Raw genomic sequence first — 23,972 nt, 5'->3', positions numbered from 1 at the left:
GGTACTTATGCATGAGCAGGCTGTGTGTTCTTGCAAACTATTTGTTTGGATTTTTTTTTTTTTTTAATTGTAGCTATGTTAACATTCCCCGTATTAAAAAAATCTTCCATTTTTTCCCCTCAGTGTCAATTAGTTACTCTTGGTCACTACTTTTCATAAAACAAGAGTTAGCAGATGCCCAAGTGAAAAAGTTACTTGCCTTTAAAAAAAATTGATGCACTTACGAAACAGCCTCGCCTAGATTCATCTGAATATAAGAAGTACCATATCCACAAGCTTCTTCTTCTAAAATTCAGCTCCAATATCACTTAAGGTGAGGAAAAAAAGAGAAGAGGAGCAAAAGTTTTCTCCTCCTGATCAGGCTGCTGGGTTTGCAAAAGACTTGTTCCTCCTACTCTCTTTGGCATATCAGTCACAACCTATTCTCTCCAGCCATGTTAGTATAAGGGTTGGATAGTCTTAGTTAGCCCTTCACATGTCCTTATAGTAATAGCTCCTTTTCAGAAAATGACAGTAAATCTTTTAAACAGCAAAACACACATGTAAATTCATTTATATATAGTTTACACAACAGTCACTGATTACATTCCAGTCAAATAAATGCTAGGATATTACACTGGAATCCACTAGGTGTCTGGCTTTTTAATTCACGTTTTATTGATTCTCCATCACTCATTTTTGTGTCACTTTTCTGCTTATTTAATCTTCCCCCCAAAATAACACATTGCCTTAATATTTTACCATCTTCCAGCAAGACCCTATTTGCTGAGTTCTTATTTTGTTCCTTCATCGCTCATTGCCTGCCTGCACTACTGACTTCATTCTCTATTTTTCTTAAGAACTGGATTATCTCCAGTTCTTGACATAACTTTCTTAGAATAAAAGTATTTAAAAGAAAAAATAAAAACCCCACCGATTTTGAAACAAACAAAAAAGATTATAAATAACTCAGCTTGTTAATAAACACTCTTTAAATGATAAACTCATGTGAAACGAGGGCCAGTCAAGTATGAGCCAATGTAATAATGAATTCTGAATACACTTAGAAATTGAAAGAGGAAAGTTCTGTAAAGCGATAAGCTTTTACTTTATATCTAGCTACTACCTTTCTACGATATCTTTAGAAACATTCTACAAGTCTTGATAAATCCAAATTCTTGGGACTTAACTGTTCTTTCACTTTTTAATCCATGTACCAGTTTATAACCATACCAAAAGATGTCAGGATTAAATTAATATTGCCACAGATATTGCTATACTTTTAATAGTTTAAAATAAATTTCATTTAATTCATCAGCTTATCATGCTCAAAATGCTTTCAAGCAGAAGTCAACTTTATAGCACTTGATACCATGGCATAGTACCAACTTCAAGGAAACTGCGGACTTTTGAGTCAAAATTGTCCCAGCTTAAGTACCATTTCAACAAGTTGAAAAGCATTGTCTGCTAAAAGTCCTTTTTCAGGATGGTCTGACAGTTATCTCCTCTTTTCCATGCTTTAAAAAAAAATTTTTCTAAACAATTAGGGAAAACGAATGCTAAATTTTTTAGGCTTCAGAAGAAGAATATAATGCCAGAATTTTCAGGATGTAACAAGACACTTCATTGATCTGATTTAAATAAGTTAACATTGACTTTCTAGTTTCATCTTATTCTACTGTAATTCAACCCAATACCAACAGATTTCTACCTTCCTTATAAACACTTAAAGCTTTAGGATACAAATAGTTTAAGGAGTTTCATTTACAAATGGCAGAAACTAGACCAAAATTTATGCTTTTTACACTTTCTTTAAAAGGTTTCCGTGCCTTTTAAAGAAACTTTTTTACTTTCTCTTATGGCTACCATAGCTTCTCTTCACTCATCAAAAAAATGCATATTTTGGCCATAGACTTTAGTGTAGAGAGAAAAAAAATTATCAGTTTGGCAATAGGAAATCAACTTCCCATCCCCTGGAGTCTCATTCCTGTAACAAAACTGTTGTTTGTTTTTTGAACACTATTCAGCAAGCACCAAATTAGTCCATTGAAGGGGCCAGATTTTAAATGAATCATTTATCTTTCAATTTTCATAAGTTACACCATATAAAAGGTAGCTTTATACATTTTCATTACTTCAAACTACTGATTTATTCTCAGGCTTTTTTAACTGCTAAGGAATAAATGATAGAAGTGACTGATTCAGGCATAAGGCCCATAAAGCTCCCAGTAAAGCACTGGTAAAAGATACTGCACTTATCTTCTAAGAGGATGCTGTAAACAAATCTAACTTACGGGCCTGTTTCATCATACCTCAGAAAGAAATCTTTGAGCTTTGAAATCAAAACCAAAATTTTTATGCAAGGAACTCGCACAAGAAGCATCTTCTGCATTCCATCACCATCTTGCAAAGTGTGAACAAATGCTGAAACATGCCCTATTCTTAGATACTGATAAAAAGTATGAGAGAAATCTTTCTTTCATCCTTAAATCCAGTTTCTGATTAACATGAAAGCACCTTCATTCAATTTACAGAATGCCATAGAAATATTACTAATAGCTTAAAGTACATTTAACAGTTTGAGATGTTCCAGCTTTACAGTTTAAATCAACTCTCAAAGGTATTCATGTATTTCACCACTTACAGTTAAACTAAATGACTAACTATAGTGACTGCTAAATTAATTGTTACAAAACTATAAATGGCTTGGAATGCTACAGAAAAAGGGTCTTGAATAGGACACCAGTTATTTCCAGAATATAAGAAATATTGTTACTTGCATTACTTAAGCGTACACAGGTACATCAGAATTTCAAGATATGACTCTAGAGATGTCAGCTTTTTGTGTACCAAAAGGCCACAGACAAGTAGAAAGCAGGGTTAAATGCAGAACTTGAACCTTGAGTGTCTGAAGTGGTCAGAAGGAATCTCTTGATATGTATCGTGTCCTGTGATACCAAGGGCTCACACAATAAAGAATCTCTGCATTTCTTCACAACCTTGTTAGTAGCATAAACCAGTTCTTTCTTTCTACCCCAAGTATATTTTACCAGTAGCTAGAAATGTCAAATACTTCTATGGTAAACAGAAATATCCTGGCCTTTTTTATTTTTCTACACACCAATACTAAAGAAGGTGACAATATAATCTGCCCCAGGCAACTCTATCACCATCCACAGTAGACAGGTCATTTTCCTTTTTATCAAAGAGGAGAGTAGGTCATCACATTTTAGTACATGTTGACACCACTGCTAGTAAAAAGAGATAAGAATTCAGTGCCCTTAAGGTGCCTTAACCTCTATTTTACCTAATACAGATATTTCACAGCTATTGCATTAAAGCCAGAAGAAAGACAGATTTGTACCCTGAAAGAACGCACTACAAAGGTCTCAACCTTTGTGACAAGCTGATATTTGTAGTGCGGACAGTATAGGTGACAACAAAGCACCTCCCTTAAGGTATCTACCTCTCTTATTTTGGGTAACAGGATTTATTTTTCTCCTATAACACCACAGAGGATCATGGATGTTTAACCTCTCAAGAACATGCATGCAGTTTTTGAACGCTTTTGGAAGTTGAAAAAAGAAAAAAGAAAAAAAAAGCACACGTACACCTCCTGCCATCCTGAAAACAAATTCAGAAGTTTCTTTGCTTGATTAAAACATTTTGCTTTCAGTCAGGATACTCTTTATTCAGAACACAAACCAAAATAATGACACTTAACTGCTGTTGTCTTTATTCACTCTGTTTTCACTTTCAAACATTTTATTCTAATGTTTAAAGAAAGTAGGAAAACACTTTTATGGCAATGTTCCTTATCTCTTTTAAGACAATGGGAAAAGACACCACTTCCTAATTGTTAATACATAACCCCCTGTACATGAGAATTTACTTTTTATTGCATTTTATGTTAATAAAATGGTTTCTCCACATCCTTTTAAAACAGTGATAAGTTAAAAAGATCTGCAGGGCAAGAGCAAGAACATCAACACAAAACGCTTAGTTATTACACAGACTGGACAGCATTCACAAAAGGACTCCTTCTATTTGGAAAAATATAAAGATATAAACTCACTTGCAATAAACTGCATAATAACGCTCAGTTTCTTCTGCACATAAGTGTAAAATGTTACTTCAAAATGGGCAAAAGAGCAGCCTCTGGTTAGAGGAAGAACAAGTATTCCATACTTTAAGTGAAATAATAGATTTGTGCTTGAAGATTCAAAACTTTTTTTCCCCAGGAACACAACTACAAACGGTATTAACAACTCCCACTAGAAATTAAACCTTCATTTGTACAGTAGGAGAAAGAGCAATGTCTTTCTGAAATGGAAAATAACATTCCTTTATTTTGAAAATAGTGTGGTCAATTTTTCTATTCATTTTGGTAACACTTTTTAAACCACAGAGGCCAAGAAAGTAGTTCTGAGTTCAAAGACCATATCAACAAACACAATGGCTCATTATTTAAGTACTTATTATTTATTTGTATGCTTAAATGCACTTAAATGATTGCATATTTGCATATATACACTTTCAAAATTCAGTCCTCCTTCACCAAAACATATTGTGTCAGTATACATTACTCAAGAAAAGGGAAACAAATCAAGCAACTTCATGACCAGAATAAAGTGTTTAGAAGAACATGATTTTAACATATAACAATATACCACTTGATTTGCCAAAGAATTTTGCACATTTATGGCGTGCATATATACATATATGTATGCAAACACGCATCTGAATGCATGCATTTTATACTCCATTTCAGGCTAGGCACGTATTAATGCACTAGCAAAGACTGAAATCAGAGTTAGCCTGTTATTAAACAGCAACAGCATTTAAGATTAAAAGCAAGACAACCAAAGACTAAGAGATCTCCATGACACAATCTAATTTTTTAGATCAGTGCATCTGAACTGAGGTTTCTTGCAAATGACACTGTAAGCAGAAAAAAAAATAAAACCTGGTTCAGAAAATACACAGAGGGAAAAAATATTACGAAAATAACACTCTTTGTTTCTAAGCAGTCTAACCACTAACCACTTCCTAAGATTTTATCATTTTTACTAAATTAGCACGAAGATGTTTTGAAATATGAAGAAAAAAAAAATTGTATAGCCAATTAGCAAGATGCTATTTTTATGCTTTGGGTAGAAGTCATCATGAACAAGCAGTAGTGAATCTCCATTTTTTTAAAGCTAATATTTGTATTTTGTGATGTCATTTTGAGATACCATTTCAATTGCAAAGGAACTGAGATATTTTGAGAGAAGAAAACAAATATGTTTGAAATACAATAAAATAAATTGCAGTTACAGATGGCTTTTGCCCAAGTGAATAGCGACTATTACACTAAAGCAGGATATGACCCTTCCAAGCATGAAGCAATTCAAAGTATTTGTTTACATACGATAGTTTGCACAAGTGATTTACCTACGCACCAAGCTTACGTTCCTAATTAACCCAGGGGTACAATTCCCATTCGTTAAATTAAGTATGAGGCTCAGCCCCAAATGTCTTCAGCATTCATTATCAGAAGATACAAATATGTATGCCTGTTAAATATCTTCAGTGTCAAGCATTTACTACTTAGTGAATTTCAGCCTTGCTGACTCTTCATATTGAATTTTGATGCTCTTTTATGCACTGTATTCTGTACTCGAGAGAAAAATTACCATTTTACATTGCCTTAGGTTTCTTACTTTTTTATGATAAATTCCATCTTCTCTTCAACTCTTTCAAGAGAAAAAAAGTACCCGAAATAAACAACATTTCAGTCATTTTAAGTTTGCACAACTGCTTTACAAATCACACAGCCTGACCTCCTTCTATAATATTACAGTACAGCAAGATCCAAAATAACATTCCGGTTTGACAGCTAACCTCAGGCACCACTGGTCTAGTATCTCACTGCTTATACTGCTGGCTGAAAAACTGATAGGATACGCAAGACAAGCTGAGAGTTTAACTGGCAGAGCTGTTCAAATCTAAATTGTGTTATGTGAAACTTAGACCACAGGAGACAACAGTTCACTTTTTACCATGGCAGCAGATTCAACCTCTTGGCCCTGTGAAAGTCATATGAATACATTTAGCACACACAAAAAATATCTCCCTATATTATGATCAAAGATGTATTCAACACACATTTTTTATGCACATTTGATCCTTCTGTTGACAGTCTTGGAAGTTAAGTAATATGGACTGCTGCACATAGGTTTGAAACCTTGATGGAGCCCAATGGCAGGCTACTTTTGACAGTCAAATAATGACAAGCACGTTGCAGGCCAATGCCCGTCATTCATGAACATCTTGGCCTGCTCCAACCGTTGCGCGGCAACTAAGTGGACGGTCAAAGGTTAAGTTCGAAGAAGACAGCAATGAAGGGCAACTGTCATGCACCACTGACTACTGTGAGGCAGCAAGGAGTGGTTGTCTTCTGAAGAACATGCAAAATGTTCTCATTCTGTCCAGGCAGACACATATTTGAAGGTCCTAAATGAGACCACTGCCAATTCATGAAGAGCCAAACTGACAGCATGCCATTCAAACTGTCTCTCTCAAATTTGACTTTTTTTTTTTTCCCCCCAAATCACAAATGCATGCAAAGTATAACGTTAAACAGAACTCCCAGCAGTTGTTTTAAGCAATCCAGATTTGGCAAGGTAGGAAGGGTGAGAGGAAAAACATCTAAACTTTTTCCCTTCGCTTTCTTTTAATATTTAAGAGAAGGTCAATTATTTCACAAGAAATTCTTCGGTTTTCTTGTAATGGCATGCATTTATTTCCAAAATTACATGTGTTGTACCCCTTTTTCTAAATACTGGAGTTTCTTCCACTGTTAAAAAGCAAAACCTAACACCTTGTAATTGGGGCTAATACAAGCACCTGCAATTTTAATTTTGCATTTGTATATTAATATTACAGTAGGAGCATACATTAAAGCATGCAAATAAATACTTTGCATCAGTCTCTAAATATCCTAAGCATTTCTGTTATAAATGGGACAATAACAGTATTTTCTATTTGTTTAAAAGCACTGTTTTGTGTGGACTTACGGCTTGAACAGCATGATTAACAAAGAAATTGCATTACTTTGCATAAAACATATACATCTTACTTTTAACCCATTGCCAGTAAAGATGTATATTTTTTACTTACACATTTAAATTATGTGATCATATTCACGTTTGCCTCTATTAACATATAAAAGACTTCAGGAAAAATAGAAATACTTTTTTTTATTAGATAAACAGTGATGCCACTCATCGTTCATATGAATGAATGCTTGACACTAAATTTAATCAAGCTGACAAAGGATCATATGGGTTAGCTCTTTATGCCCTTTTCATGAACAGTCCATCTCTCCTGCACTTACAGGGCCAAATATTGCCCTCTAACAAAACAGATCAACATGCAAAGTGCTTGTTTCTTTTTGCTGGGTCACTGGTATCATCCCGCTTGTGACATAACTGCTTCGTACCAATTTGTCATGACACCGACACGTTAAAGACCCTATTCACAAACTGAGCTTTGCAAAGTAAAGAGAAAATGAATTGTCGTTATTTGTGAGGTATACCTCTGGATCACGAAGCATAAAACCACTTGTCTGCCACGTACACAGAAACACACACAGAGCACAAACTCTTTAAAGCAGGAACTATATTCATATGTTTATTGCACAAGTCACACCATCAACACTTTTCAAATCATAGATAATGATCAACCTACTGTCCCGATCACAATGAATAGCTTTCAAGAAGCCAGAAGCATAAAATCATAATTCAACTTTATTGGACTGAAGGACAAATTTCAAGGCTTTTCCACATAGGCAAGAGGGTCCTATCTATAGCAGTAATTATAAATTTGGGGAAAGCTCAACAATGTCTTTTACGTTCTATGAGGGTGGGAGAAAGAAAAAGGCATGCTTTCATTGTTAGAGGAATTGCTTGGTTACACACCCGGTTTCCCCAGTTGCTTCCTCCTTCTGTCTTATAAAGAGGTCCAAATCAATTCAGAAGCACTTCTGTATTTGTTTGAGATTTCCAGATCTTAAATTCTGAGTGTCCTGACTTCACCCTTCATTGTTGGAGCGCATAATGCTACTGCACACATACTGCACTTCCTGAGTCTTTCATCATGAGCTGCAAAGTGCGTGCGCACACGCACACACACTAGCTATTTCAGGTAGTCAACGCCTGTCCAAATGAACCAGACTTACTGCACACACCCCATTTAGTCACAAGGAATGTAAGCAGTGTATCTGATGCCTATCATACGCTATCAATTTACTTGTAATAATGAGAAAGGTAAAGTTTCTCTGCACTTTAATTTCCACTTGTAGAACAGATAAAAATACCTCCCTACTACAGAGGTGTTTTGTGAGGATAAACTTATGAAATAATATGAGATGAGAAGATACACTACAGAGCCACAGGTAAGTACACTGTATATTAAAAATATTTAAGTAACATCAGACATTTTTAAAACAGTTCAGGGAAGGCTGATCAATATCTACATGTAGTTTATTATAACAGTTTAGGCTAGAATGCCACTCAGAACTCTGATATATACTGTTACCAAGCTCCACAACTTGCAACAGTCAAGTGATTATGGGAAGTTTTCTAAAGTATCAGTTCCTAGAGTCAGGAAACTTCATACAACTCTTATTTGCAACAATACTGGAGAAAAGCTCATGGAATGTAACTTGAAAATATGAATGGTAACAATGCAAAGAAACCAAGAAGACCAACAAAGCTTTTTAAAAAAAAATATAATATTTTTCTTTTTTAAACATTGGGAGAAGGCAATACTGGCCAGAGGAAAGTCAAAACAAAATAAGAGAGAACCAAACTGTGTGTTATAACTCCTCCTACATTACCTGTTGGTTACTGTTATCTAAGGAGTACACAGTATATCATATAGATAGATATAATACACAATACAAAATAGCTCTATTCCCAAATATATAGAAATCCCCCATGACACTTTCAAGCAAAACTGCTTAAAGAGGAAGGCACACAGGAACACAAGTTTTTACTAATGCAAGTAAAAGACTTTTGAAGTCTTTTATAGTGAAATATAAGGCTAGAAAATAAAAAAAAAAAAAAAGCTGTACTCAATCTGCTTTTACCTCATTTTTGTCTATGTATAAATGCTTTCCATAAACACTTTCCATTAAACCAAGATTGATAGTGTCCATACGACTATATCACAGGACTATTTTTCAGACACCAGCGACAGAAGTTCAAGAAATGAAAGACAGCACATACCAGAAGTCTTCCAAGCTTGACAATGTAGAAACTTAACAGCTTCTGTTTTAAGGAATGGGAGAAGTCTATGCAAACTAACATTTGTCCCCATAGTCTTCCTCTTGAAAAGTTCAACTACCACCATCTTCATGAAGTTCAAAAAGAAACACCTTCTACATTTCGCATGCCAGAGGCAAAAAAAAGAGGACTGAACATCCATAAAAGATAACTGCCTACTGAACTAGTCATCACAGTAAAAACCCAAACCAAACCGAAACAGTTTCTCTTCCCTGTTACCAAAGTCATAAGGAGCCACACAACTGATTCAACCCATCTTATTCTAAAGGATTGACAAGGGAATGGCCAGAAAGCGGGGAATGGAACTGCCTTTTGATCTTACCTCCTATCAAGTCAGTTCCATTATACTCAGCAAATATGAAATCCGAAATAACAAATTTAGTAAAAATTACCTTTGGCTCCTACCTGGATAGAATGGATTTTTTGAATTTCCTAATAGCTGCAGTACATCAAAAATTTTTCTTCTAAGCTTCAGAAAAATTCCAGCTTACAAAACCAGTTTCAAACTGATGAGATCTTTGGTATAATTTCCAGTGCTTTATATTGTGCACTAAAGTATGCCACTTACGTGGTCTCAGAATACATAATTGAAATACTCTAAATCTCTCTCACTGGAACACCTTTCCACAATTTTTCTGCGTAGATGTCTTGCAAAAGTGCTACATTTGACAAATTCTCATTTTCTTGAAAAAAGTTAATTAGAAATTTCTGTCTGAACTCTGACTCTAAATAAGCTTTCCAACCCAGAAAGATGGTCATTTCACTGTTGTTTACATGCACTGTTCATGATGAAGGCCCCAAATAACTTTCTCCTAAATATTTTCTTTGGATTGAATGATTTGTTGTTTTCATTCTGTGATTAGGTACATATATATGCACCACAGTGCACTGTTCAATATTTTACCATCTGCAGTAGTTTGCCATCACATGATTTAGATACCAGACAGTGAAGTATTTCCTTTGAGCACAAGAGCATCATTACCTGCTGCAATGACATCATTTATATTAAAAGTAAATGTAGAAGAAAATCAGAAGAGAATACAGCCAAATACAAATTGTTCCCAGATCTACAAGCTGTTGTTTAACTAATTTGCATAAACCTATCCTTTCGTACGCAATCTTCAGTCAGTCCTTTCCAAATACAGATGGACATTTCAAGAGATCTACTGCTTTGAGACAAGAGTCAGATTTTTAAAAGCTTCTTGCCCAACTCAAGTGCACATTCAGTATCAATAGGATTGGGCTTCTAAAGTCCTTTAAATGCTTGTGAAAATCCTACCTATTTCCATTCAGAGTTTTTTTTTAAAAAGAAAAATCTATTAAATAGGTATTTGAACATGAACTTTATCAGTTAAACTGTTAGAAGTATACATAAGGTGTATGATTCTACCAAGCAGTAAGAGCAATGTTTTCCAATCCCAAAGTTGCTTAAACTTACTGTTCACTTGTTGGAGATGAAAACCTTATCTGATCTTTACCTCCATTTTTTCACCTAAAAGCATGTACAGTGTAACTTTCATGATCTTTCACTGGCAAGATCCAGCGTGTGAAATTTTTGCTCTCAAAACAGAGGACACTGCATGCATCAGAAGTGGGAGGTTTTGCTTTAAGTAAAATCTTTTGCCATTATAGACTAGAGTCTCTCCGGTGAATTACAGGCAGAAGTTTCAGTAATTTTAGTATCTGTACAGAAATAGGTAAGTCCGACCCTGAATTTAATATTATGGGATGTTTGATTGATTTCAATACAATTTTAAACCTTAGAACAGGATCAGCAACATATTTTAATCAAGTACCTTTTCAAGTATTCACTGCATGAAGTACCAGTCGCCTGGGGGTTATGAAATAATACTAAAAACTTTATAATCATTCATTGATTTAGTTTTGAGCATAGTATATCATTTGAATCCAATGGGAACATAAAGAGCTATTTGTGAGGTCAACCACAGTACAGACAGAGGCTGACATGATATCGATGGCAAGGTGGAAAGAAATTGCCAAATACAGCAGATCAATACCTCGTTTCACTGTTACAGCCTTCTGGAGACATAAAATATATATCTTTACAGCTACGAAAATAATAATAATGAAAGTGGGAGATAAATGCTTCCCTCAAGGTAAACTATTTGATTAGCTGAGGGCAAAGGTGACAACAGCAGTTACATTAAACTAACTTTACAGTCTTAAATAAAAATGGTGGGATGAGCAGCAGATAAAAGGGCAAAATGAAACTGAACAAGTTCTTAGAGATAAAGATGTAATTCTTTTAGAAAGTGGTGTAGCGTGTGTACAAAGGAAAACAACTTTTAAGCTAAATAAGGTAGAGCAGAGTTTCCTCCCATAGTAAGACTCCAGTAACTAAAAAAAAAAGTGTTCTGAAATTACAGCAGTATCATTTTCTATCCATAAAGCTCTAAAGATATGTTTAATCTGTCCCTTACTTTATATGCCAATAAGTATTCATAATCGTGTTTTGCATTTCAGTAGTGAACCTATCAGAATACAGTAACATGCTATAGTGCTTTTTAGTCTCAACTGAAGGGAAGAAGATCACTTGATATTTTGGATGGTCTTGGTCATTAAAGGTTAAATAATTTAAGAAATGGATGAATTATTAAAAGCTTGAGAGCCCAATCCCACTTCAGCTGAAGGCTGCATAAGTTTGATCAGCAATTGCACTAGGAACAGAAACAAGCTTTAAGCATTGACTATTTGGCCTGTCTAGTTTTCACCAACCTGGGTCAGATGAAACTGAATCCTACCTGCTGTAAAAGGGAATAGTATAATAATTATTCATTAAATGTTTTCCAAATCTATAAATGAAAGTGAAAGTAGGCCCAGTACTCCACCTCCAGCAGGGACAGTTCGCTATAGCTTCATTTAAAAAATGCCAATTTCCATCTGAAACTTCTAAGCTTATAAGCTAAGTTCAGAATCAGAAGACAACAGGGTGTGGGTGACCTACCTCTGAGACTGCCTGGCTTTCTGAAACTGAATCACCTGCTAACAACTTCCAAAAGATTTCTCTTCAGAAGGATGTTCATTCAAAACCAAAAATTCAATCCACATGAAGTTTTATTTTCTACAGAAAACAGGAAGGATTTCCACAACATAGTTTCCCTTGCATTTTTTGGGTAAATTTAATTTTACTGAATCCCACAAATCATAGAAAATATTTGAAAAAGAATGTAAACAACTATCAACATGTTTTTAGACGCTGCACGGGTAACAGTGGATTTGTAAATGATTGTTTTCTTTTCTCAGTGTTGCTGTTTGAGAACATCCTCATGTTTAATAACAGTCTAGTTACAAGTTTACTATGACAACAGAAAAGTTTAAAGTTCATCTTACATTTGGCAGTGTAGGTTTCAGCTGAATAAGTGAACTCCCCCAAATCACCACGTCATCACACAGGATGCTTTGCTGTACACACTTCTAGTCTGCTGTCTTGAAAATTATAGTAAAGAGGCTGTTCAATAGGGAAATTGGAATTAAGCAACATATGCTCTGTTCATATTCTTTATTAGAAGGGGCGGGAAAAAATATCTAGTGTTCTGAAGCAGACAAGGAATCAAAATCCCTGTAAAGGTATTGGTGCTCCAATACCTTTTAGGAAATGTGAAGTCTCTCTAAATGAATCAACTTCAATCAATTAAATTATGACAAAAAAAGAAAGCAGAGGAGTAATTAGGTAAACAAACATGCTGTTCATTTTGCCAGAGCAAAAATCTAATTGACACTACAACAACAAAAATTTCCTAAAATGCATGGAACACTACCAGATTCTTTAAAATAAGCAACCAGTTTCACATCTTGTCCCACTTCTAGGACATTTCTTGCCCCCCATAAGCTGGCAAGATACCAATGACTGTCATGTGATAGAAGCCCATATTAATAAGTCTAACGAAAGGTCAGGGTTAATGGAACCATTTCATGCAGCCATGTCCTACGAGGTATTGTGTACCTGTAACAGCTATTAAACTTGTGGCATGCAACAGAGCCAAAATTTTAGTTGGCTAGAGGCTATACAAGTAGCAGACACAAGCTTACAATCTTAACATACAAGACTATGACAAAAGAGATGAGGCAGAGGGGGAAAAAAAAAAAAAGAAAATAAAGAAAAAGGAGAAGCCTTCCCAAGAGTGCATATTCAGATATGGAATATGCACAGGTCCCATACCATTGTCTGATGTAGTGGATCACCAGGATCAAAGTAAACTGAAGACCTTTAGACCCCTGGCATTTGACATCACATTACTCTCATACACAATAGCCTTACAGGCCACAATCAACAAAATATAAATTAGTGTTTTCAGTATCCATGCTCCTCATATCCCTAGCTCCAAGATCTTAGAAGATTCTAACACGTTAAACATAGATGTGTTCTTATTTACAGCAAAAACAAGAGGCTGAATGTAAAACATGTTTAATAAATCTGCAGAGCCTAAAGTAGCAATATAATTCAGAGCAGCAAGATAGACATGCACTTCTTAATTAAGTGGGTGATGTTCTAGTTAAAACAAAAAGACAACCCTGGGCCATAGCTAAGATTAAGCACGCACTCTTGCAAAGGAAGCTCCTGCTATTATCAATACAGAGGCTTTAAATCACAAAAAATAAACCATCTAATAGTTTGTATTCAATAGTAAGTAGAAAGTCAGGACACAGACTGATTTGGATTAACACATTTTCAGTTATAACAAGTAATTTTACAGAGGATTAGTATCTTGATGGTCTGATCAATACTAGGCACTGCTGCTATTACAGATGAAGAGAAAATTACCCCTCCAGTAATAAAGTGTGTATGTCTTGGTTCTCCTTCATTTGCTGAGTCCATTACTGTAATGGTTCCAGCATTAGCAGCTGAGGCAATTTAAGCAGCAGGAATGTGATGAATTTAAAAGCAAGGAACATTTGCCACTCATTCTTTCTTGTATTTTATTCTGCATATGCAAGGCTTCTACCTGACCATTTCCAATATACAAATCATGTGTTATGTGACTATCAACACTATTTCTTAATTATTGTCTCATTAATAATGGGAAGGGCCAATAATGTGATTACCACAAAAATTGCTACTGGCATATTGGCTGCTGATTCTGCTAAAACCTGCACACCATTTACCTAAGCAGAAATATGACATGACAAGAAGCTTATTTAACTGCATCTAAGCTGTTTCATTAACTTTAATTTTCCTAAATACAACTTCTAAAATAATCTATTTAATCTGTCAATTAGAAAATTTTGTATGTTTTTATATCTTAAGAGGCAGAAGAATAACAGGAAACAAGAAATTAATGTAATATTTGAACAAAGTATGATAAGACAATGTTAAAGTTTATATACTTCTTTGCATGGTATGGGTGACATTTTTCAGCATTAATCCTAAAATCATTCCCCTGCTCTTAACTGCTCTGAGGATACTTGCCTATTTTTCCCTGAGTATTAATATGTAGAAGCAACCTATAGTATCTTGTAAACATGTATTATTTTCCAGCCTGCAAAAATGAGGATGATGCAGGAAATAAGACTTTCATTGAAATCTCAGCCAAAACACTGTATATTCCCTTTTCCTCCTTGTAAATAAAATACATGCAAAGCTTTGTGTTATTTAAAGCTTTATATTTCCTTGCCACTTTGTCTAACATGTGCAATTTCACATTTATGAGACATGAATACCTTTGTAAAAGCCCTTGTGAATATTCAGACATGTGTATATTGATGCATTTATTATTTGTATAGCAATAACTTTATTGGATTGGGGTCCCAGCTGTGCTGGGAGCTGTACAAACGTAACAGTAATGTCTGTGGAATATATTCTCTGTAGTCAGTTCTGGCTTCACAGTAATGTGAATTAGCATAAACAGCTACATAAGGTAATTATGAACTGGGCTTAGTGGTCTATTCCAAAGACCCGTCAATGCAATCTTCTGAAAGTTAGAGAAAATAATACTCAGACTAGCTGAGCATCTTATCTTTCACACAGTAGTGACGTAGGGTCTTAATATGCAGAGTGGCAAGAGGAAGCATATAAAATAGTTACTAGAACTTAACATCTGTCACACTGAAACTTACTTAAAAAAACCCAACAACTTTGACTAAGTAACTTTTGAGAACAGTCTTACATTAACGATTAACTTTTTTAACTAACCTGTTAATATTAATCAAGATAATAAACATTCTAAAAGCAGAACAGCTTTCTTCCCAAGTTTTAAAGGAGAAAATAGTCTAAGTAGACTACTAAATAAGAGGTTTATGTTTGGTTTTACCTCATGTGGTACCTTTTCTTCACCCGGCAAAAAAAAGTTTACTGCAAGCTGACCAAAACTCTGACCAACAGTGTAAAGAAAAAAGAATTAAAATAACTCTAAACTGTACTAAAACTGAATTCTAAGTTTAAACAAACAAATGAAACACACTCCCAATGGAGTTTCATTAAAATGCCTTTCTAGCTAATGAGCAACATCTACTCTAACAGCTCTGGTTTTATGCACAGAAGTAATATTTGCTATAGGGAAGACCAGAGAAGCTGATGGCATACAACATCTCTAAAGATGTCTTTAGAAACTTCAGAATAATCACGGTTTGCTGTCCATTTAAGACTCAGAGAAATATTCCAGAGGACACTTGCATCCCCAACATGGTGTTTAAGACAGGTGAGTAATTAACTTCTGGCTATTGTCTCCCAGTTTTTTTCAGACCCTCTTCCTAAGAATGAATTTGTGTCCTCCTCCTTTTGGGCTTAGAACACCAAATACTAGTATAAACAATTTCACTTGTGCTACACACTCAATCTTACTCAATCCAATTGAGTGATCTGCAAAGTGGAAGTTGCTATATGACAGCATTGCACTCTAAAGAATTTCTACCACATGTACTTGGAACAGAAATGTTCTTCTATAACAGCATAAATCAAAGCTTGCTATATACATGAAAATTTGAGAGAGAGAACAGCTTATCACATGTAAGAAACACACTGCATAATTACAAAGCAAAAGCCATTCACCAGGTTTCTGATAGATAGCATCTAAGTGTATATAATTATAGCAAAACAAGAACTTTTATTCAGGACTTAATTCTCCAGAACAGAGACACTGCCAGGAGATACATAATCCAAACCAGCTTCTCTGTCCAACCACTTCCCTCTCATTAGTAGGCCTCATAAATCTTACTCTCCAGAAGAGGTCAGGTTAACCTCACTAATATTTGGTTTGCTATGAATAATTTTGATCAGGAACTAAATGGAAGCCTTGGCAAAACTACTACAATAAATACACACTTCCTTTGCCTTCAGTATTTCTTAGGTGAGCAACATAAGCAAACAACAGTTAAACCTAGGGATTGAAGGGTGAATTGGCATTGTGCCAGGAGCCCAAAGATTACATTTCTAATTAAGTTCTATAAAATAATACCAGTATGAGGATGCTCCCATGAAAAGAAAACATACATTTCTTCTTGTATAACCCCTCCTTTTCCCATTGCTGCCTTCTCCTTTGGCATCCTTTATTCTAAGACATTCTACAGGCTCCTTTTGTTTCACTTTCAATATACTCAGTTTGTCTCAAGCAGTACCCAACTTACAACAAGCCCCTAAGCCATCCTATAAGTATTCACACCTTTAAATTCTCTATAAGGATCTCCTTAATTTTCAACCTTCTCTGTGCACCTACAACATCTAGATGTGTCTAAGGCAGTACTCTTTCGCTCTAGCTTCCTTGAGTTTTTCTTACACGTTGCTCTTCTGATGCCTCTTCAGGTGCCGCCTTCTACAGCCTTTGCCAGTGTAGTTAACAGTTCCATCCTCTTACTCCCTCACACATATCCTCCAATTATTATCTCATGAATGGCAATTATTCTCCTAATGCAAGTGATTCCCAAATACGTGTCAGATATATTGTAAAGACAAAAGCCCTTGGATGGATAGCATAAACGTGCAGGCTAAAAAAGGTATGGGTTGGGTTTTTTTCTGCAACGTAATTACATTGGATTGGATGGATCCAATATACATGAAGTCAGCACGTGTTTTCATGTATATGGAAAGAGCAGAACACAAAACACTCTGAAGTTCCTGTCCTTCAGTGATGAGGGACAGCAGAAGGACTAATTACAAAATCACTAGGTTGTCCTTAAAGAGTTGTTAAGGCTCTTACTACTGTGAACAGGCTTTAAAGTTATTTTTCTACTAAAATATTTAATTGCAAACTTAGGTCAGACCTTTTCGCTGCCCCCCTAGTGAAATAACCTTGAATGTTAAATTGTAAATTAATAGCAATATCAAAACCAGTATGTTCTGTATGCAGAGACAGGTGAAGCAGACTACCATCTTAGGAAGCTTTTTCTAAATTTATAATGGAATTAGCCTTCCTTTCATTAACCAGCATTATGCTTTCAAACAAGTAACTTCCTGCTTCTCTGTACTACTATTTTGTAAACAAGATCAGCAGAGGTACAACAACCATCAAGAGTAGCAGCCAACTATTGTACAACGTGGTAGAAACAAGCCCTTCAAAGGCACCCGAAACAGCAAAACATTCAGCAATGCTGTTTGCTTACACAGTGTCATTACATCTTCTCTTCAATGTAAGCATGTAACAGCATCACAGCCAAAAACATTATCGAGAAAAAATATTATAAAGCCAGGGTGCTATAAGAGACTTAAAAATGTTTCCTTAGGTTAAACTTGGTGCAGAGCAGTGTAGCGTAAGAGCACTTTTAAATCTGAAAATAAAAGCGCAGTTACATAACGCATCGCCTCACTGGGAATGTTTTGACAAAAACAAACATGTATTTCCTTGCACAATTTTTCCCAGATAACGCCACAGAACTCCTTTTTTAAATCGAAATACCTTGCCCAGACGGCAAAATCTTTATTACTAGCTACCGCTAAAGCTGGACGAGGATCCCCTCTTTAAAAGGGAGAGGGCAACCCGAGACTTCCCAGTTAATCACAGCACCACGGCCAAGCCAGCCCGGCCCCAAGCAGGCGGACAGCCCTCAGCCGCGCCGGAACTCCCACCAGCCCTCCCGCACCGACCTGGCAGCCCCTCCTCCGGGCCCCATCCCCCGAGGCACCGGGGATTACTTCACACGCGCGGGGCGCGCTTAACCGAAGCGACTTGAGGGAAGGGCCGTGAGCCTGGGCCGTGCCCTGCCAGCGCTCCGGCCCGGCCCGGCGCTGCCGCCGGCCTCTCCGAGCCGCTGCGGAGAGGCGGGGAGGAGGCGGCCGTTGCCAGCGCGCGCAGCAGCGGCGGCTGTTCAGGCGGCGCGGGACGGCAGCAGCCGCCGCCAGCACCCCCCGCCCCCCCCCACCCCGGCTGTGTAACCCCGGCAGGTAGCTCGGTGCTTGGGCTACTTCCCTTTCACAATAAACCTCACGGCGGCCTCGGAGCCCGCTCGCACGGGGCTCCCGCTCCAGCACTGGAGCTGCCGGGGCGCGGGCGGGCTCGCTCTGCCCCTTGCAGCCCCACGAGCCGCGCAGCAGCCGCAGGGAAGAGGGCTCGCCACGGGCACGCTCCTCAGGGCTGAAGCGGAGCAGGAAGCAAAGAGAAGGTACCTTCAATTCTTTCTCCCGCTCCCCCGCTCTCCTCTTCATGCTGCCGCCTCGGCCGGCCGGCCAGCCGCCCGCCCGAAACGAGAGCCGTCCTCCCCCAGCTGCGCTGAGCAGCCCCCGCCGCCACCAGCCCGACGCGCAGCTTTGAGGGCGACTACAACTCCCGGCACGCCCCGCGGCACGGGCGCGGGAAGCAGGTGGCGAAAATTGAGCTGTAGTCCCTCGCGTGAGGCGGAGGCGGCGCTCGGCCCTTCCCGAACTACCACTCCCAGCGGGCAGCGGGGTCCTGCAGTCCCCGGAAGTGGAAGCGTTCGGGTAGCAACAGGAGTAGTTGCTAACAGAACGCTGAGAGAAGACATAGGGCTAGCAGGGAGCTGTGAGTACGGGGGGAGCTTTTTCTCCTCTGGGGCACGGCGGGGGGAGGACAGCGATACTGGAGCTACTCAGGGGGATGTGGCGCCACGACCCGACGCGGGGGTGTCCCCAGCCCGGGGAGCCGGAGTCGCTGAGGAGCTGGGGGTCGGCGCTCTCCCGCGCTGAGGGGGGGCCCGGCCTGGGGCTGCGCTCCCGAAGCGGTCGTTTCAGATCTGTGAGGCTGCCTCGCTCGCGGCTCAGCGCCCGTGGGAAGAGGCAGGGAGCCTCGCCCTTTTTTTTAAAAAGTAGCCCTATAGCCCTCCTCAGTTGTGGCCTCTGTTACGTACGTAAAAAGGCTGCTGGACTCCAGCGGGAGCTGTGTTCCTGTGCCCGAGGGCGGGAAAAAACGGGGAGTGTAGGCGTTCCTTCAGGAGGCAAACGCTACCTTTCCTCCCTGCCCCCCCCAGTCGTGTAAGTTATTGTCAGCACTGACGGAGCTGAAGAAAAATTTGGAAAGCAGTTGTAAAACATCTTGAAGGCAAGACATGGTTGTTTTGATTTTTCTGTGTTGCAGTAGGATTTACAGGTCTGGGAGATGTTTTTTCCCTCAGACTGCAGCAGGATGTCGTGATCTCCTTTCCTAATATCTTCCATATCTTCTCTCTTTTTTTGCTTTCCACTTCCTTAAACTCACAACCCTGCAACAGATGATGTTTGAAAGACGATATGTGTATATACTCCTACCAAGTAATAAATGAGATTATTTTAGATACCAGGCCCCATAGGGTGCAAACATTTATCTTTAAGGAATCAATACAGGAAGAATGTAGGCTGGAAATACTTTGTGATAGGCTAAGGTAGATGGGTGGTCTGTCTCTCCCCTTTTTTTTTTTCTTTTTTTTCTTTTTTTTTCTTCCCTCTGCCAGAGAAGTGGGGTAGGATTTTGTAAGAAAACCATCATCTTGACCATGGCCAAGATTAATGAAATTCTAAATCTATGTTGAAATGATTAAGTGTTGTAATTGTTACGATTTCAATAGAAACCCCGCAAGCTGAGAACTAGCCCCCACTGGCTGAGAACTTTTGGAAATTTAAGTAATCCCTCCTCAGTTTTGCCACATTTGAATGATGCAGTGAGAACAGTATGCTTCTGTGAGTTATATAAGAATTCGAACCTAAAGCATGAGATCTGAAACTTTAAGTATTCATGCTCATTACTATCTGGTCTTGTGTAACACTGCAAACTTGTATGTGGTTTTTTGTAGTAATTCGTCAGATACAGGTGCTGATAGCACCAGTTTTGTAGTAGTGCAGTATATAAGAAAGTTATGGTTTCTTTAACTTCAGTAACTATATCTAAAATTCTTGCTTATACCAAACTTGAAATTATTATAGGCTAATCCCAAAGATATGGAAAATTTTCCTCTCTTTGTATGTGAAGGCTTTTGGTTGTTTTTTTTTTTTTTAATTTATTTTTTAGGAACAAGAAGTGCTGAAGTGACTGTAGGGTGACCTTTTTTTGGAAATAAGAATTGTTAAGTTGTTGAGGTTCAGCATGGCATGTGGATCTGTCCAGATGCAAATACAAATTTATATCTCTTTTGCTTTATTATGCTTTATTTTAGGAAATGGTGGACTCTTAAGTACAATCACTTTTGTGGCAATGTTGCTGTACAGTTTTGTCAGATTTAATTGCTTTGCAAATGCTTTCCAAAGAAGTAATATGGAACTCTGTAGAGGAATCTCATGCTTTTAGAAACAATGCTGGAACTGTTGACTGCAAGGAAAGTAATTTTGTTTCCGTGTTTGTGATTGACGCTGGCCTAATATTCAAAAACGTATGTAACACATGATTTGCTGTTTGAAGTGTGCTTTCTCGAAGAAGAAGCATAGATGATGGTTGTTAGTGATTATTGAAGACATAGGTGGTTCTTATGTTACTGATGAGGCAAATAAATTGCCAGGCCAAATTCTAAATCTGTAATTGTATTTTGCCTCCCTAAAATCAAGAGGCAGGTTTGTACTGTTTCTATCTAAAAACACTCTTTTTCATAAAAACAGTTAATTTGTTTTTTCTTTTCCTGTGGCCTAGGACAGAAAAGAAAGCTGAATACTTAATTTCTGTCACTTTGTAATGAAAATGAAACAAAGAATTCTTCCTTTTACTCTTGAAAATTTGACCTTTCTAAGTTTTGGGGATTTAGATTTATAGTAGCTTTATTTTGTCACTTGACTTCAAGTCATGTCATGTTGCCAGTAAAAACTGGCTTTCCTGTCCAGCCCTGCTATGTTTGTTTGCTTGCAACTTAAATATTTCTGTGTTTTTGCTGCAGCCAGTAATGGATTACTACTGACAAGGGGGTTTTTGTTTGTTTATTTGAGGGATAAGCATGTGTTGTTTTGTCTTTGTTTTTTAAACAAATGTATTTCTTTCACACTGAAAATAACAGGCAGATATCCATAGCAAAGTTTCTTAGCAAGTGGCAAATAGTAAAAACCAGTAATGTTTGCCTGTGCCTATTATTGTGCTAGAGTTTTTGAAACTTGATTTTGCTAGATCACAAACATTGTGGAGTTGTGTTGATAAAATGTTTGGTTAGCTCTTGACCTCTCTGATATTTGCCAAAAGAACCTGTCATTTTTGATTTGTGAAGACTAAGATAACCACATTCTAGAAAGACATATAATGGTAGCATCTTCTTGTTGCCACCATCATGAACCAAATTTGGACTGATCATCTAGAGGTAAAGGTTTCTGTTTCACTTTAATCTCAATTGCTGTAGTGATATTGATACAGTGACATATAATTATGACTGCAGTAATGAACCTAGACCTGAGTGAAGTCAATGACTGCAGATAGTGCTAATTTAACAAATTACAAAAAAAGTTTTGGGGGATTTGTGTGAATAACACAAAAAGAGCTGAGAACACTGAGGAGCTGGATTCTAGTAGGTATGCATCTGTCATTAGAATTGTGCCATTCATTACAATGGCTGCATGCCATGGACCTCAACGTCATGAAGTAGTATTCTGTTTCTGTGACTGAGAGCATTGAAACTTATTGCTAATCTACAACGGTAGATCAGTTCAGGCATTTCAACAGTCATGACAAGGAAGCATTTGTTCCACACGAAAGAAAAATGTGTTCAGGTTGATATAAACAGTGAAAGCTGGAAATAATACTTTATCCTAAATTTTAGTGATGACAAAACAAAAGATTGAAAGCAAGATTGACTTGCTGGAATCTAATCTTCCATTAATCCTTTTCATTCCTTTTGGACAAAGCCATAAGGAGAACTTTTTATGATAGAAGACTTTACTGGTAGAAGAAAGGCATATCTTTAGCAGCAGTTTTGGTTAGGATAGAATTAACAGATACTTCATGGAATGTTTGTGGATTATACTGTGTCACTTCTGTCATCTGATGCAGGTCTTTAGTAACATTCCAATGCTTTCCTAGATGTTTTTAGATTCACTAAGGATTTATATCACCTGAAGTGTGCAACAATAGGGGGGAAAAAAAGACTGTCCAAAGGACTTCATGTCTCTCTTTGTATGCTATATCAGCCTTACTTGACTCTGTGGCTGACATCTAATCTTCTGCACTGGAAGAGAAGAAAGAAACAGTAGTTGTTAACGAGTATCTTCATATATTACACTGAAACAAATGTAGTACTTTCTCACATTAATAATTTCCTAATCTCACTTCGTCACATAGCTAAGCTTTCTGTAGCCTCAAGAAAGAAATGTGTTCGTATTTATGAGAATCATTCATAGGAGAGTCTCTACCTTGGAAAGTAATTTCTCTTATGACAATGATTGAAAGAAGACTAAGAGAATGGTAGGCAATACTGAAATGACTTCATAACCCCCAGCACCTCCGTTTCAAAGAGTCCCATTCAAAATGTAGAAGATGGCATTAGTTATCTACCAGTTGATGCCTTAAGCTTTGACCTGTCTTAAAATGAACAAACAAAATGAACACCCCCCTGCCCAGGTCCCCCTCCCACATGCACTTAAAAATATGGCCTTAGCCCAAAGATTGCTGAAGACTGCTGAAGACAACAGAACTAGAACTTAAAAAAAGCTAATTCTACATACATTAAATACAGTCGGAGCTATTGCATAACAAAGAAGCCGTATTTTGTGCACAGATTAAAACTGATTTAACATTTAACTTGAAAGTTGAGGTTGTCCTCTGAGCGATACAATTGAGATAGGAGCATTTACAGTAACATACAAATCTGTCATTTCAGTGAATCTGTCATTACTTTTTCCTTCATTTTATATGATGTATTGTAGTTCATTCTAGTCTCGCAGTTTAAGTTACAGATGGAGAAGAATTTCATTTGAATTTTGTTATCCATAGATAAGCTATGTCTGTTCCAGCTGATGAAACTGTGGGGGACCTGCCTGTGAGAGACGTAGGTCTAACTCTAGCTGGAATTGGAGGATTACAAGGTTTGTACCATCTGCTATTTATTACAGTTACAGACTTTGATCAATGGCTTCTTAAGTTTCTTTCTAAACATGTTTCTGACATTCCCACTCACAAAATTAAGTTCAAATGCCATTCAAAATCTGGGTTAAGTTCTGAAAAATACTATGACCCATTCTGTGTTCATGTTGCTTGTTATAAGAGGGGAGTTGCTATGAGGTGCTAAAACCTGGAAATCTCATTGAGCTATAAAGTTCATCCTTCCAGAAGAAAAGAGGACTTTTTTGCTGAATTGAGGGCAAGGCCAGACCCACTTAAC

General features: G+C 37.4%; 2 protein-coding genes across 16 annotated transcripts in view; one reads left to right on the top strand and one right to left on the bottom strand.

The window, feature by feature from the left end:
* FTO (FTO alpha-ketoglutarate dependent dioxygenase) overlaps positions 1 to 19,032 on the bottom strand; it is a 263,361-nt gene extending 244,329 nt beyond the window's left edge. For 2 of the 4 annotated variants that reach the window (XM_069793682.1, XM_069793680.1), the window contains exon 1: positions 18,865 to 19,032. In XM_069793682.1, coding sequence (XP_069649783.1) covers positions 18,865 to 18,903 — 39 coding nt within the window. In that variant the 5' untranslated portion in view covers positions 18,904 to 19,032. The remainder of the gene's footprint in view (positions 1 to 18,864) is intronic. The other 2 variants (XM_069793681.1, XM_069793679.1) reach the window with 1 other exon arrangement.
* RPGRIP1L (RPGRIP1 like) overlaps positions 18,266 to 23,972 on the top strand; it is an 83,895-nt gene continuing 78,188 nt past the window's right edge. For 9 of the 12 annotated variants that reach the window (XR_011326540.1, XR_011326541.1, XR_011326542.1 and 6 more), the window contains exons 1-2: positions 19,127 to 19,237; positions 23,585 to 23,676. Coding sequence is in view for 7 of the 12 variants with exons in the window: in XM_069793671.1 (XP_069649772.1) it covers positions 23,592 to 23,676 (85 nt within the window). In the remaining 5 variants the exon portion in view is untranslated. Of the gene's footprint in view, positions 18,861 to 19,126; positions 19,238 to 23,584; positions 23,677 to 23,972 lie in introns of those variants that run through there. The other 3 variants (XM_069793674.1, XM_069793670.1, XM_069793673.1) reach the window with 3 other exon arrangements.

Source organism: Haliaeetus albicilla, chromosome 10 (genome assembly GCF_947461875.1).
Source record: "Haliaeetus albicilla chromosome 10, bHalAlb1.1, whole genome shotgun sequence".
In the NCBI taxonomy this organism is placed as follows: Eukaryota; Metazoa; Chordata; class Aves; order Accipitriformes; family Accipitridae; genus Haliaeetus; species Haliaeetus albicilla.
The sequence above is the reverse complement of the archived record's forward strand: the minus strand, read 5'-3'. Positions and strand labels throughout refer to the sequence as shown.